The sequence below is a fragment of the Oryctolagus cuniculus genome, chromosome X (genome assembly GCF_964237555.1).
Source record: "Oryctolagus cuniculus chromosome X, mOryCun1.1, whole genome shotgun sequence".
NCBI lineage: Eukaryota > Metazoa > Chordata > Mammalia > Lagomorpha > Leporidae > Oryctolagus > Oryctolagus cuniculus.
The window spans coordinates 78,623,671-78,641,201 of NC_091453.1; the positions used below are offsets into that span (position 1 = coordinate 78,623,671).

The 17,531-nt window shown below is 36.1% G+C and overlaps 1 protein-coding gene across 1 annotated transcript in view; it reads right to left on the reverse strand.

The window, feature by feature from the left end:
* Window positions 1-17,531, reverse strand: part of HTR2C (5-hydroxytryptamine receptor 2C) — a 354,866-nt gene that overhangs the window by 65,031 nt on the left and 272,304 nt on the right. Inside the window, exon 5 of the mRNA XM_017350005.3 lies at window positions 12,668-12,868. Within this exon, the coding sequence (XP_017205494.1) occupies window positions 12,668-12,868 (201 nt within the window). The remainder of the gene's footprint in view (window positions 1-12,667; window positions 12,869-17,531) is intronic.

Consider the following 17,531-nt stretch of genomic DNA (forward strand, 5'->3'; position numbering starts at 1 on the left):
TAAGTTTATTCTTTAAGAAATTAATGAAAGGGGAAATTAAACACAAAATAAGAAGAAGGAAGAAAATAATAAAGACAAAAAGCACATGTCAATGATAAGGAAAACGGACATAAATAATGAAGAAAATTGATTATATCAAAGGTGTTTCTTGTAAATTTGTAAGCTGTTAGTAAAATTAAACAAAAGAAAAATAGAAAAGGTAATCACTCTCAAGTAGAAAAAGCATGTCATTACACATAATATATACAAGAAGAAAAATAATAGGATATTGTACATTGTGTTATCTCAATAAAGTACACACACAAAAAAGACTAGTGTCTGCAAATACTAACTGATAGAATAAAAAAGGGAGAGAACGATCCAACTTGGGAAGTGGGATACACAGCAGACTCATAGAATGGCAGATGTCCTAAATAGCACTCTGGCCTCAGAATCAGCCCTTAAGGCATTCGGATCTGGCTGGAGTGCCCATGAGAGTATTTTAGGCATGGAAAACCAAGACACTCTGGAAAAAAAAATGACCTAAATGAAAGATCTCTGCGAGTGAGATCACAGTAGAAAGAATGGGCCATCAAAGAAGGAGGTACCTTTCTCTAAAGGGAGGAGAGAACTTCCACTTTGACTATGACCTTGTCTAAATTAGATCGAAGTCAGGGAACTCAAGAGGCTTCCATAGCCTTGGCAACTCATGACTAGAGCCTCGGGAGATTTCTGACGCCATAAACAAGAGTGTCAAATTGTTAAGTCAACAACAGGAGTCACTGTGTACTTACTCCTCATGTGGGATCTCTGTCCTTAATGTGTTGTCCAATGTGAAGTAATGCTTCAGTAACTAGTACTGAAACAGTATTTTCCACTTTGTGTTTCTGTGTGGGTGCAAACTGATGAAATCTTTACTTAATATATACTAAGTTGATCTTCTGTATATAAAGATAATTGAAAATGAATCTTGATGTGAATGGAATGGGAGAGGGAGTGGGAGATGGGAGGGTTGTGAGTGGGAGGGAAATTATAGGGGGGGAGAAGCCATTGTAATCCATAAACTGTACTTTGGAAATTTATATTTACTAAATAATAAAAAAATACCCAAAAAATATCCTTTGTATACACAAACAATGTCATGGCTGAAAATGAACATCTAAAATCAGTGCCATTCAGAATAACTACAAAAAATTAAATATCTTGGGATAAATTTAATCAATAATATGAAATGTGTATACAATGAAAATTACAATACATTAAGAACAGAATTAGGGGGATGGTGCTGTGGCATAGAAGGTTGGGCCTCCTCATGCAGTGCCAGCATCCCTTATGATTTCTGGTTTGAGTCTAGGCTGCTCCAATTCTGATCCAGCTCCCTGTTGATGCACCTGAGAAAAGAGCAGAAATGGACCAAACACTTGGGCTCCTGAACCCATGTGGGAGACCCAGAAGAAGCTCCTGGATCCTGGATTCAGATCTGGCTGTTGTGGCCATTTGGGGTGTGAACCAGTGTTCCGAAGGTTTCTCTGTCTCCCCCGCGCTCTGTCTGTAACTCTGTCTCTCAAATAAATAAATAAATCATTTTTTTAAAAAGAAGAACAGAAAAAGAAGAAGACATACACAAAAAAGGAACAATCTTCCACGTTCATAGATTGGAAGAATTAATACAATGAAATGTCTATACTGGGGCCAGAGTTATGGTATAATGGGTTGGGCCTCTGCCTGCAGCACTAGCATCCCATGTGGGCTCTGGTTCAAGTACAGGCTGCTCTTCTTATGATCCAGCTCTCTGCTGATGACCTGGGAGAGCAGTGGAGGATGGCCCGAGTGCTTGAGCCCCTGCACCCACATGGGAGACCCAGAAGAAGCTCCTGGCTCCTGGCTCCTGGCTTCAGATCGGCCCAGCTTCAGCCGTTGGGGTCATTTGGGGAGTGAACCAATAATTGGAAGACCCCTCTCTTTGATTCCCTCTTTTTATCTGTTGCTCTGCTTCTCAAATGAGTAAATATATCTTTTTTAAAAAAAGTCTATACTACCCAGAGCAATTTACAGTTTCAATATGACCCCAGTCAAAATACCAGGGCATTCTTCTCAGATATAGAAAAAATGATCCAAAAATTCATAGGGAAACAAAAAAGACTCTGAATATCCAAAGTAATCTTAAAGAGTAAAAAATAAAGCCAGAGGCATCACAACAAAAGATTTCATGACTTACCACAGGGCAGGGCATTTGTAAACAAAACAGTCTGGTACGGGCACAGAATGGAGATTACTCAGAAAACTAAGAGAAGATCTATATGACCCAGCTATCCTATTCCTGGGAATATACCCTAAGGAAATGAAATCAGCATAAGAGATAGTTACCTGTAACCCCATGTTTATAGCACCTCAATTCACAATTCCTAAGATATATAATCAACCTAAATATCCATCAACTGATGACTGGATAATAAAAATTGTGGTATACTTACTTGATGGAATACTACTCAACCATAAAAAGAATGTATTCCTTTCTTTTGCAATAAAATTGATGCAGCTGGAGATCATTTTGCTTTGTGAATTTTGACTCCAAAAGACAAATATCACATGTTTTCTCTGATTTGTGGTAGCTAATATAGAGTATAAAAATTGAATGTATATGAGTAAAATTGACATCTTGGGACTTAATTCATTTTATAGCCTTTGTCTATGTTCCTGCTGAACACTGTTCTCTCTACTTTTTACTTGTTGAACTCTTTATAGTGGAGCATTGAGCCTTTGAGAATAAAGTAAATTAAAGCTATGTTGCCTCAAAAAATAAGAAAAAAAAAAGAAGAGAGAGAGAGAGATAAAGGGAGAGGGATACAGAGAAGGAGGGAGGGAGGAAGACATGGTGGGATGGAGTGAAGTATCATTATATTAGAATTATGTATTAACCATATGAAATCTATTCTCTTTATATTAATAAAAATATGTTTTAAAAAGAAAAATATATCAAAACTAAACCAATGGAATAGAATAAAGAAAGATGACATTAACAAATGAGATTTATTCCAGGATCATGATTCAAAGATTTATACAAATTACCATTTTAACTGCATAAAGGACGAAGAAAATCCTAAACCCATCCAGCAGATGCAAAAAAGAAAAAAAATGATTTGAGAGCATTCATACCTATTTGTGATAAAAAGTTTCAGCAAATAAAGACTAAAAGGAAATAATTTTAATCTGATCTGAAGGTATTTTATAAAATCTACAACGTACTAATATCATTTCTAATGTTGAAATAGGAATGTTTCCATTTGGCAAAAAATGAAAAAGTCCACATTCATTTTGCAATTTCTATTTTTTTTTTTAAGGGATCACATAAACAAGAATAGTGTCTGCAAATACTAGCTGATAGAATCAAAAAGGGAGAGAATGATCCGACATGGGAAGTGAGATACACAGCAGACCCATAGAATGGCAAATGTCCTAAGAGCACTCTGGCCTCAGCATCAGCCCTTCAGGCATGCGGATCCAGCTGAAATGCCCATGAGAGTATTTCAGGCATGGAAAGCCAAGACACTCTGGGAAAAAAAAAAAAAAAAAAAAACAAACCTAAATGAAAGATCTCTGCGAGTGAGATCCCAGGGGAAAGAATGGGCCATCAAAGAAGGAGGTACCTTTCTCTGAAGGGAGGAGAGAACTTCCACTTTGACCATGGCCTTGTCTAAAAATGATCAGAGTCAGTGAACTCAGGGGGCTTCCATAGCCTTGGCAGCTCATGACAAGAGCCTAGGGTGATTACTGAGGCCATAAACAAGAGTGTCAATTTGTTAAGTCAACAACAGGAGTCACTGTGCACTTACTCCTTATGTAGGATCGTTGTCCTTAGTGTGCTGTATGTACATTGAGATTTAATGCTATAACTAGTACTCAAACAGTATTTTTCACTTTATGTTTCTGTGTGGGAGCAAACTGTTGAAATCTTTACTTAATGTATGCTAAACTGATCTTCTGTGTATAAAGAGAAATGAAAATGAATCTTGATGTGAATGGAAGGGGAGAGGGAGTGGGAAAGGGGAGGGTTGTGGGTTGGAGGGACGTTATGGGGGGGAAGCCATTGTAATCAATATTCTGTACTTTGGAACTTTATATTCATTAAATAAAAGTTAAAAAAAATTTCTATTTTTAAGGTAGCTAGGTAGACATGAGGAACAGGAGAAACTGTGTGACTGAACAAGGAAGCAGGTCTTGGAAGCAAGCTAACATTTACATATCAAAAGTCTTGCTATTGTTAAATTACCTGGTTGGGTGGGTCCCAGCCCTCTCCCTGGGGGCAGCTTATAAGAATCAGATCTGCCCTTCACCAAGGAGGCTATGATGAAGTTCTGGGAGGGATCCACACCCAAAAAGCCCTCCACCAATCAATATTACAGAAAGGGTGTAGGGGGAGGAAAAAGAAGGCCCACACTCAACATCCATAAAAACTCCAGTAAGGCTGGCTCTGCGGCTCACTAGGCTAATCCTCCACCTGCAGCCCCGGCACCCCAGGTTCTAGTCCCGTTTGGGGTGCCGGATTGCAGTGTAGGATGGCCCAGGTCCTTGGGCCCTGCACCCACATGGGAGATCCAGTAGGAAGCACCTGGCTCCTGGCTTTGGATTGGTGCAGTGCGCCAGCCGTAGCGACCACTTTGGGGGTGAACTAATGGAAAAAAAGGAAGACAGGAAAAGAAGAAGTCTGTCATTATGCATGAGAGACATCACTGTGTATGCAAAAAATTTCAATGAATCTATTTACAAACTTTTAGAAATGCTGTGAAATCAGCCAGATAGCTGGGTACAGAATAAATACTCACAAATCATATTTCTTTCTTTCTATAGAGTAGCAACAAACAAGTGGAAATAAACTTTAGAAAAGCAATAGTGAAACTCAGCCCCTGTGCAGCACCTTGGATGCAGATGCTAAATACCATAACATCATAGTCTCCTAAGGTCTCTCAGCCTTCTTCCATTTATTTATTTATTTATTTATTTTTAACAATTTATTTTATTTATTTGAAAGACAGAGTTACAGAGACAGTGAGAGATGTCTTCCATCAGCTGTTTCACTCCTCAGATGGCTGTAACGGCCAGAGCTGCGCAGATCCGAAGCCAGGAGCCAGGAGCCAGGAGCCTCCTCTGGGTCTCCCACGTGGTACAGTGGCCCAAGGACTTGGGCCATCTTGTACTGCTTTCCAGACCACAGCAGAGAGCTGGATTGGAAGAGGAGCAGACAGGACTAGAACCAGCACCCATATGGGATGCTGGAGCTGCACCAATCCAAAGCCAAGAGCCTCTTCCAGGTCTCCCACATGGGTGCATGGGCCCAAGGACTTGGGCCATCTTCCATGGCTTTCCCAGGCCACAGCAGAGAGCTGTATTGGAAGTGGAACAGCTGGGACTCGAACCAGCACCCATATGGGATGCTGGTGCTTCAGGACAGGGCTTTAACCCTCTGTGCCATGGCCTGGTCCCCTCTTTCCTTTATTTAAAAGTGTCCCTGCCCTGCTTTTTGTTTGCAAATCTGCCTGTTTAAAAACATTAGTTCTCTGAATTGGGAGAGTGGTGCAGCAGGCCCTATGAGGTTCTAATCATGAGACTCATTGAGAACATTTGCTTCTCCAATAGAAAACATCTTGATATTTGAGGTTTGTCTCCAGGAGGATTTTCCCCCAGGAACCTAAGACCCTGAGAAGAAAGCAACTACCACCTGCCTGTAGCTCCCAGACTGAATGAGGCCCACTTTGCCATCATTAAAATTAAAAGGATATGATATCACTGAACAATCAAAGATGGTCACGACTACTGAAGATAAACTAGCAACTTGGGCACTAACTGAACACACACCTCTCAGCCCCAACTTCAGTCTTAAGATTGAAGATTCCTCCCTCCCCTTGAGGAGTCTGGGAATTGAGAGATAGCTGTGTAACCATAATAAAAGCATCTTCCCTTCCTTTCCCTTCTTTTCATATTTTAAATGACAAAAACCAATTACTGATATTGTGAATTACTTGTGAATTGTCTACTGAATAGTAATATTTGCATAAGAATTTCAGGTGCCTCTGGCAAGGATGTGGACAAAGGGTAACCATTATACACTGTTGGTGAGAATTTAAGTTAGTGCAGCCACTGTGATAAATAGTGTGGAAATTCCACAAAAAAATAGAAATAGACTTGCCATATGATCTGGCAATCCCACTACTGTATATATATCTGAAATACTTGAATACAATGTATCAAACAGATACCAGCACCACCAAATTTGTAGCAGCACTGTTCACAATAGCCAAAATTTGGAATAAATCCAGCTGTCCATCATCAGAGAAATGGATAAAGAAAATGTGGTATATATACACAATGGAATATTAATCAGCTACAAAAAGAATGAAATTCTACCACTTGCAGCAAAATGGACACAACTGGAGGACATCATGTTGACTGAAATAACCTGGACCCAGAAAGACAAATACCACATGTTCTAACTGTTATGTGGGAACTAAAATGTAACCAACCAACCAAACAATAAATGTGTGTATCAGTATTGCAGCAAGTATAGTGCTGTAAAACTTTATTTTATAACTTTGTCAAATCAATCATTAACAATGATTTACTGATCTGTGATTATTTTAAAATTGACTGTGTATGGGTGAAATGGTCATTTTTCCATTATTTTTTATAGCTGCTGTCTATATTTCCACTAAACTAGATAGAGTCTTTTTCCTTTTTCTTCTTAAACGTTTTTTAGTAAAATATTAAAAAAAGAATTTCCAGAGCATAATGAGGAGAGATGAAATGATTTGGAATGGCAGACTTCAGCTCAGCTATCAAAGGAGCCTCCACTCAACTGGTGCTAAGTCCCATTGTCAACAGGCCGCCACCTTTTATGTGCTGGACTTCTCTGATTGAGCTGTGCAGGCCTGATTGTTTAGTAACAGTTGCCCAGGCCCTTGGTCTATACTCTGTAATTAATACCTTTTTTTCTTCTATTGTTATAAGCATATGCATCTTAATTTTCATTCCAGGTTATTGACTCCACAGAGCTAAGAATTCAAAGCAGATGCATAACTACAATGTACAAGTGAGAACAGTATTTATTTAACACACACAGAGAGAAAGTGAATGCATATTCATGCACAAATGTGGGCCACCCCACAAGAAGAAATGCCTGTAATGAGTGGTTCAGAGAGTTACTCAGGAAGAGAGAGAGGAGGAGGAAAGTGAGAAGGATCCAGAATCATGGCCCAGAATCCAAGAACAAAAGCAGAGCCAATCCAACATTATCAGTCTCTTTTATGAGATAAGGGGCAGTTTCCTAATTGAATGCATAAACAAGGTGGAGTTTACTATTCATGAGGCTTTCTGGGAGTTTCATGGTGCCTCAGTGTGGAGCTTAACTTCATGTGGCCATCATGGCATCTCCTCCTTCTTGGTCATGGATGAGAATCAAGAACATCATGAGAAAGTGGGCATACTGAATTGACAGGTAAGAGGGTGCAAGTCATAATGCAGGACTACACAAAAGTTGTGAGCAAATATGCCAGTTCTATTTATTCCAACCTAACTCCCTGTCCCCCATATCACTGTCAACCTGTCTGATTGTCTGCACATTAGGACAGCAGACCAGGTTTGGGGGATTCTATAGCAACTCCTTCAGCCAGCTTTGGGAGCTGTTTTATATCAATACTGTTTATAATAGCATCCTAGGAAATCATATAGCTAGAAATAAATCTAATAAAGATGTACACTACCTCTAAACTGAAAATTATAAAATGTAAGAGCAATTAAAGAAGGCCTAAATGGTGGAACATGTGTATTTTCCTGTGTTTATGGATTGAAAGTCATAGTATTTTTAAGACTTCAATTCTCATTTAACTGATTAACATGGAGTGCGTTCTATGTGTGTGTGTCTTTCAAAGAAACAATACTTTTTATTTTGGAGATTGACAAGCTCATTTAAGTTTCAATCAAAAATGAAAAGACTAAAATTGCCTGAACACTTTTGAAGATATATACAGCTGAAGAACTTACTCCAGCAGATAACAAGACAGTGTAATCCTATAGTACTTAGAACATTTTAATGCTAGTAAGGAGAATATTAGATCAGTAAAACTGAACAGATTAGGGCTGGCATTGTGGTGTAGCTGGGTAAAGCTGCCACCTGTGATGCCAGCATGCCAATAAGGATGCCAGTTTGAGTCCCTGCTGCTCCTCTTCTGATCCAACTCTCTACTAATGCACCTGAAGAAAGTGGTGGAAGATGGCCCAAGTACTTGGGCCCCTGCCACACACATGGCAGACCCAGATGAAGCTCCTGGCTCCTTGTTTTGGCCTGGCCCATCCCTAGCTGTTGCAGCCATCTGGGGAGTGAACCAGCAGTTGGATGATCTCTCTCCCTATCACTCCCTCTCTCTCTGTAACTGACTTTCAAATAAACAAATAAATCTTACAAAAAAATTAAACCTGAACAGACAGCCCATTAGAAATAACAAATGAGTACATAAGTTCACCTGACTTGTGAGTATGACTGCATTCTGATTCAGTGGGCAAAGATAATCTTTTCAATCAATGGTGCCAAGTCAATTGAATAGCCATATGGGGAAATATACACAATCTCTAGCTCACATCAGACACAAAAACTAAATTGAGATTGCTCTTATACTTAAATGTGAAAGCTAAAATCGTCAAGTCCCTAAGATAAAACAAAAACAAACCAAAAAAAGAAAAAAAAAAAGGAGATTTTCCTCTTGGACTCTGGGTAGGATAATTCTTGTCAAATTGGATACAAAAATTCTTAATCATTAAAGAAAACAATAACAAATTGAACTTTATTAAGTGTGTAAAGCTAAGCATAGATTGAGAGAAAATATTTTCAATAAACATTTGAGAAAGGACTTGTCTAGAGTATAAAAATAACTCTCAAAATCAATGTAAGCAAGGAAGACAGTTAAATTGAAAGTAGACAAAAGTCTAGAAAAGATATATCACCAGGAAATGACAGAAAATGCTTAAAAAACATAAATAGAGCACACAATATTAAAATCAGTAGGGAACTAAAAATGAATAAATGCTATAATGAACTATCAGTACACACTTATCACAATACATTTAGTGAGAACAAGGTTTGGCAAACTATGACCATGGTCTAAATCTGACCTGCTGGCTATTTTTATATGGAATATGAGCTAAGAGTTTAGTTCACATTTTTAAAGGGGTTGTTGAAGGTACAAGTGACAGAGATTGCGCATGCATCACCAAGTCTACAATATTTACTATCTGGCCCTTACAAAAATATATTAGCTCTGGATTAAGACTAGCAATAGTAAATTTGGTAAAAAAAATTTATTTTTCCTACATGTCTTACATTTATTTTTTCCCTTTTTATTTAAAAATATTTCAAATAATATAGAATAATATACAGTTCAATGAGCATACAAAGCCTTTATAATTTTTAATATTTTACCATATTCACTTCACATGGAACTGTTTTATATATACATACATATATATTACTTTTCTTGAAAGCTGGAATGTATCATATTAATTTTACATAATGTGGGATTCATAACAAAGATAATAAAGCAAGAAAAAAGGCTAAAATTATTATGTAAGGGGTATAAATCTTTGAATATGCCATTTATAAACATCTATATCCCAACAATATTGCTATTGTTGGTAGTTTTTCTAATTTATTTCATGAGTATTGAAAAATCTTTAATACCACATACTAAACAAGTCTGATTCTCAGATTTCTCTTTTGGGTAAATACACAACAGAAATGAATGATTACATCCAACAAAAAACATGGATACTCATGTTTATGGCAACTTTATTTTTTAATAGTCAAACACGGGAAACAAATCAAATGTCCATCAACATTTAGAAGATAAATTTATTTTTGTGTAATGCAACAATTAAAAACACCAACTATGATGAATGTAACAATGTGGATGAACCATATAGACCAATTATTGATGGAAAGAAGTCAGATTTAAGAGAATAAATCATAGAGTATATATTATGTGCTTCCATTTATATGATGCTCTCAAACAGGCAAAATAACTGTTATTATATAGGTCAGAGTGGTAGGAATCAATGGGAGAATACTGACAGAAAGAGCGAAACAGTTTAGAGGCTCCATATCTTTTTCTTGGTGTTCATTACAGAGGCATATACTTTTGCAAAATTCATCAATATATGCACTTAATATTTGTACATTTTATTGCATAGATTTGTTTTTAAGAGTGTAAAATTCATAGATGTGTTGGATTCTACTCACAGACCCCTCTAAAGGGAAAACTGCTATTTAAGATGTTATTGAAAGATAAGATACAGGAGGCATTCTGGGGGCATAGATTGACTTTCTGATTTTTGAGGCATAATTTTGCTGATTATATAAACTAGTTTAGCATTCAAGTTTTTCAGCACATTAACACTATCATTCTAACATCTTCTGGACTTCATTGTTGCTATGAAGACAATTCATGATATGTATACTGTATTTTAATAAAATTTCACAAAAAAGAAAGCATTCATCCATCTGACTCTTCCATTGATGTTGATCTCTATTTTTTCCTATAAGACTTATATTAATTTTTTTTCTTTCTTTCTTTTACATCACTATTATAGGTCTAGATGATGATTACTATTTATTCATTTTACTTATGATTTGGTGAATTATTTTGTTAATTCTAAACACTATTAGTTCTTCAGATATTGCTTTCTGCTATTTATCTCTCTCCTTACATAACTCATTTTATACTGCATGTCTATTATCTTCTTACTCTTTGCTGCATTTTCTATCCTTCTGTAAATTTTCTAATTGTTTCTCATATCTGAACATTACCCTTTATAGTCTACATTTTCTTGGTGAAATACTTAAATTAACTTGTAATTTCCAGGTACACCTTACAAATTGTTGTTTAAAGCCTGTATCTGTTAATTATGTGCCAATTGGTTAATTTGCATTTTTATTGCCCCCTTACTATTTCATGCTGTATTGGACTTCTGTATATACTTATCATTGTATTTCAGTGATACCTTTGAAAATTATTGAAAGAAATAACTTAAAGTCCAGGATAAAGTTGTTTCTTTCTTCTTCCTTCATGTCTCCCTCCCTCCCTCCCTCCCTCCCTCCCTTACTTCCTTCCCTCCTTTCCTCCCTCCCTCTCTCCCTCTCTCCCTGCCTCTTTCCTTCCTTCCTTCCTTCCTCTTTCTCTCTCACTCTCTTTCTCTCTCTCTCTCTCTCTCACTTATTCCAACAACAACAGAAAAAAAGGAAACATAAATAATGTGAAATCACCTTAATCTAATTTCAAGGCTTAATATTTTTGTCCATTACACAGATAACTTGTACTATCCTTATTCCTCAAATACCTCTGGGATCTCAAAACTGAGCTCAGATTGATTAATCCTTTGCAAATATTCCTACTTTGGCCCTCCTTTTTTGTGGGACTGTGAAATAAACTTCTCAACTCGTCTGGCTTAACTGACAACAATGAGCCACCACTCATAGCCATTTTCCTAGTTTTGTATTTTTTTAAAATCTTGGCCAAATAATCTTTTACTGTTTTATAAGTTTCACAATAATTTTTATATGTTATCCATATTTTTAGCTGTCTTCCATGAAGAATCACTGTGAGTTACCCAATCAGTCAGTACTAGAAGCTGATGTCTTCAGTATGCTGATTTAATTTCTTGTTGTAGGCATCATAATAGCTGATATCTTTTTAGATGAGCTCTTTGGATTGGAGGGGGTAAAAAGTGTAAAGCTTTGAATTTGTAAGTCAAATTGTGTATACAGATGCATTTTTTTTAAGAACTGTCATGGCTTTTTATCTAAAGGTATCTGTACTATACACAGACAGAAAACTGCAATAGAACAATGCTAAAATTTAAGCTTATCTGGGGAGTAAACACAAAGTCAAAATCTTTACATGATATCCGTGCAGATTATATGGAGGTCTTAATATTGCTGCAAACTTAACTTGAACCTTTTACAGAAACATGTTCAAAGGGAAACTATTTAATGAAAAACAATATATGCTCAAATGGAACAAAAATAATGTGGATTGCAAAAGCCCTAAATTCCAACTGTTAGGTACTTGGAAATATGTTACTTATGAGCAATAAGATAATGATTTCTTTCCCTTTAAATTCCCCCAATCCTTAAAAAATCTAATAGCTTTCTTCTCATTTTGTATAACCAGAATTCAAAATGACAATGAAATCTTACGGGAAATAGAATATTTTAGGTTTAATAATGTATAAATTTAGACATACTTTATACAGATTCAGATTGCATCATTAAATTTCAATTGAAAAAGATAGCTGTATCTTTTCCAAATTTTAAATTTCATATTTTTAAAATTATAGCTTTGCATCATTAAAGCATTTTAATTGTCTCAATGCTTTTCTATCTGTGTTGCAGAATTCATTGGCATATAAATGCATAAAACAGTTTAACAGCATAAATGTAAACTTTAAATTACAATATTCATATACATCACATTCCTTTCATTATTGTTAACCTAATTATCAGATAAATAGGTTAAGAATAATTCTCTTAAACATCCCGATTAAACGCAAATGTTACCAGTCGACGTCTGTACGTTGTTCACAGTACATAATCCGAAGGTATTGAGCATAGCCGCTGCAATTCTAATGGCCAAGAAAGTTTAGTTACCTATAGAAATTGCCCAAACGATAGCAATCTTCATGATGGCCTTAGTCCGCGAATTGAAACGGCTATGCTCAATAGGATTACGTATTGCTACATACCGATCCAGCGATATAGCGCAGAGGTGCATGATGGACGCTGTTGAAAATAATACATCCAAAGAAATCCAGACGGGGCACAAATATCTAGGTAGTGGCCAGACATAATCTGAAAGAGAATAGAATGAAGACAAGAATATGTTATGCAAATTTTACTGACTACAGTTTTAAATTATAGTCTACTTATGTTTTCCTCTGATAATTTAAGCTTTTTAAAGACAGTGAAAGTTGGGAAGTATTGCTTTCCATAGTGATGATAATGATGAAACTTCAGTGTTGCAATGAATTTTTATTGAGACAAGCTTTACAGAATGTAAAATTTATCACCTTAAAGTGTACAATGCAACAGCATTTAGTACATTCACAATATCGTGCAACCATCAACGCTCTCTAGTGTAGCTCTGAAACATTGCATCACGCCAAAAGGAAACTTCTTACTCATTATGTAGTCACTCTACATTTTCTTCTCCTTCAACCCTAGGCAGTCTCTATATCTGATTACTAATTTATGAATTTACCAAATTTGGATATTTCATATAAATAATCATATAATTAGACTTACTGTGTCTAATTTCTTTCACATAGCATGTTTTTTGGTTCATCTAGTTTGCAGCATGTTTAAGTACATTATTCCTTTATTTGGGTGATGCTACCATCAGTTGAGGTTTCTTTGCATGCTCTTGTAATTTGCAATTGAATTGTTTTCTTACTTTCCTTTATGGATTGTTCATTGCTGTGTATAGAACTACATCTGATTTTCATGTGTTGATCATGTTTCCTGAAACCTTGCTGAATTCATTTAATTAGATGTATTGTGTGTGTGTGTTCTTTGAGGTTTTTCACATATAAAATTATGTATTCTGCAAATGGAGATAATTTATTTCTTCCTTTCCAATTTTCTTCTGCCTTTCTTTTTTAAACAAATTATTTTATTTATTTTTTCCATTTTCTTTTTTTAATTTAATTTTATTTTTTTGACAGGCAGAGTTAGACAGTGAGAGAGAGACAGAGAGAAAGGTCTTCCTTCTGTTGGTTCACCCCCCTTCCCCCAAATGGCTGCTATGGCCAGTTCGCTGTAGCCGATCTGAAGTCAGGAGCCAGGTGCTTATCCTGGTCTCCCATGCGGGTGCAGGAGCCCAAGCATTTGGGCCATCCTCCACTGCCTTCCCGGGCCACAGCAGAGAGCTGGACTGGAAGAAGAGCAACCGGGACAGAATCCAGCTCCCCAACTGGGACTAGAACCCGGGGTGCCGGTGCCACAGGTGGAAGATTAACCAAGTGAGCCGCGGTGCCGGCCTATTTTATTTATTTTAATGACAGTGTTACAGAGAGAGGTAGAAACAGAGAGAGACAGAGGTCTTCTATCTGATGGTTCACTCTCCAAATAGCTGCAAAGGTCAGAGTCAAGCTGATCCAAAGCCAGGATCCAGGAGTTCTTCCAGGTCTCCCAGTTGTATTGGCAGGGAGCGGGATCAGAAGTGGAGCAGATGGGACTCAAACCAGTGCCCATATGGGACGCCAGAGCTGCAGGCCAGGGCTTTAACCTACTGCACCACCGCACCAGCCCTTACCTTTTATTTTCTTTCCTTTCCTAATGGCTCTAAGTAGAATTTCTAATACAATATTAAAAAGAAGTAATGAAAATGAGCTTCCTGCAAGTTTTTTCCTGATCTTAGAGAGAAATCTGTCAATGTTTCACTACTGAGTACAATATAAGCTGTGGGTTTTTCATAAATGTATTTTATGATATTGAGAAAGTTGCCTTTTATTCCTAGTTTGTTGAATTTTTTAAAAATAATTTTTAAACTTTTATTTAATAAATATAAATTTCCAAAGTACAACTTTTGGATTATAACAGCGTTCCCCCCCATAACCTCCCTCCCACCCACAGCTATCCCATCTCCCACTCCCTCTCCCATCCCATTTTTCATCAAGATTCATTTTCAATTATCTTTATATATGGAAGATCAACTTAGTATATACTAAGTAAAGATTTCAACAGTTTGCACCCACACAGACCCACAAAGTATAGAGTACTGTTTGAGTAGGAGTTTTACCGTTAATTCACATAGTACAACACATTAAGGACAGAGGTGCTACATGGGGGGCAGGTGTGAATTTATTTTAAATCATGAAAGGATAATGGATTTTGTTAAATGCTTTTTTCTGCACCAGCTGAAATGATCACATGGTTTGCTCACCTTTATTCTATTAATATGATACATTATGTTGATGTTTAAATTTTTTATTTTTATTAATATAAAGTGAACAGATTTCACGTATTTCATAGATACAATCCTAAGAAGATAACTACATGTCCCTTCTACCCACCCTCCCTCAATCTTCCTTCATTCTTTTTTTCCTTTAATTTTTGCAATAACATAATTTCAATTTACTTTATAATCATAGGTTTAATGCACCACTAACCATAATATGCAACAAGTAAAGATCATAAAGACCATTGTTCTACAGGAATATAGACAAGGGTTATAAATAATAATCAAAAGATATTACATTGATTTTTATATACACTTACATTTCTGAAATAAATTCAACTTAGTTATGTTGTATAATATGGTGCTGAATTTCACTTGCTAATATTTTGTTTAGGATTCTTACTTCTGTATTCATAAATGATATTGATCCTGTAGTTTTCTTTCTTGTGCTATTGTTATCTGGCTTTGGTATTAGGATAATGCTGGTCTTCTGGAATGTGTTACACAGTGTTCCCTCATCTTCTGGTTTTCACAAGAGTTTGAGAAAGATTGGTGCTAATTTTTCTTTAAATGTTTAGTAAAATTTACCAGTGAAACCATCTGGACTTAAGCTTTACCTGTTGGCAGATTTTAAATTACTGATTCAAATGCCTTCACTTATTAGAAATTTCTTCAGATTTTCTGTTTTCTTGATCACATTTGGAAGTTTTGGTGCTGCTAGGAATTTGTTTCATTTAAGTTATTTAATTTGTTGAAGAACAGTAGTTCATTGTATTGGTTTACAATTCTTTTTATTTCTATAAAGTTAATAGTAATGCCCCCACTTTCATTGCTAATTTTAGTGATTTGCGTCTTCTCTATTTTTTAGTCACTCTTTCTAAAGGTTTAACTGTTTTTGATCTTTTCAAAGAATTAACTTTTGTCTTTCTTCTTTTTTTTCTTATTTTCTACATTGTGTATTTCAATTTTAATCTTTAGCATTTAGGATCTTTTGATAGTTAAAAGATAGTGTTATGTTTCCTTTTCTAATTTTTATGGCATAAATTTAGGTTATTGAGTTCAGATCTTTCTTCTATGTAAATGCAACCATTTACAGCTGTAAACGTCTATCTGAGTATTGCTTTTTCTGCATCCAATAATTTTTGGTAACAGTTTTCATTTCACTCTTCTGAAAATATTTTCTAATTTCATTTGCTGTTTCTTATTTTATCCATTCATATTTAATACTGTACAGTACTGAATGTATTGTTTAATTTCCCCATGTCTGTGAATATTTCAATTTTCTTTCTGTTCCTGATTTCTAGTTTCTCTCCATTGTGGGGATGATGCTATGAATAACAAAGTTTAAAATATATTGATACCTGTTTAATAGTTGTACATATAGACTATCCCAGATAATCCTCTTTGCTGTTGGATGGAAAGTTCTACACATGTCTATTAGAATCACAGTGGTAAGTCCTCATCTTCTTATTGATCTTCTGTCTACCTGTTCTAGCCACTATTGAAAATGGGGTCTTGATGGTTCCAAGTATTATTCTAGATCTTTCTTTTTCTCCCTTAAGTTCTCAACATTTTTGCTTGCTGTATTTTGGGGCTCTGTTGTTACAGGTACATAGGAGGGATCTTCAGAAATTCATAATGACAGAAACAGGGCTGGGTCATGTGAAAGCCATCAGCTATGCACTCTATCCATGTTTTCCATGTGGTAGGCATGAACCCATGGAACCTCTTGTTGTCTCCCAAGCTATTCGCAGGAAGCTAAACCCACAGCAAATACTCCAATAAAATTATTTTTTATTTAGTAAATATAATTTCCAAAGTACAGTTTATGGATTACAATGGCTTCCCCCTCCCCATAACTTCCCTCCCACCCATACCCCACCCATCTCCCGCTCCCTCTCCCATTCCATTCAAATCAAGATTCATTTTCAATTATCTTTATATACAGAAGATCGATTTAGTATATATTAAGTAAAGATTTCATCAGTTTGCACCCACATAGAAACACAAAGTGAAAAATACTGTTTGAGTACTAGTTATAGCATTAAATCACAATGTACAGCACATTGAGGACAGAGATCCTACATGAGGAGTAAGTGCACAGTGACTCCTGTTGTTGACTTAACAAATTGACACTCTTGTTTATGGCATCAGTAATCACCCTAGGCTCTTGTCATGAGTTGTGAAGGCTATGGAAGACTTTTGAGTTCACAGACTCTGATCATATTTAGACAAGGTCATAGTCAAAGTGGAAGTTCTCTCCTCCCTTCAGAGAAAGGTACCTCCTTCTTTCATGGCCCATTTTTTCTACTGGGATCTCACTTACAGAGATCTTTCATTTAAGTCATTTTTTTTTTTTGCCAGAGTGTCATGGCTTTCCATGCCTAAAGTACTCTTGCTCCCTTACATCTTCCTGTTCTTTTGTTATTTTTGGTACAAATTGCATATTTATATCTTTTATGCTCATTGATATATATCTACAATTATTGTTTTATGTATTTGCCTTTAAAAAAAAGATCACTTTTTAAAAAGGATTTATTTGAAGCAGAGTTATAG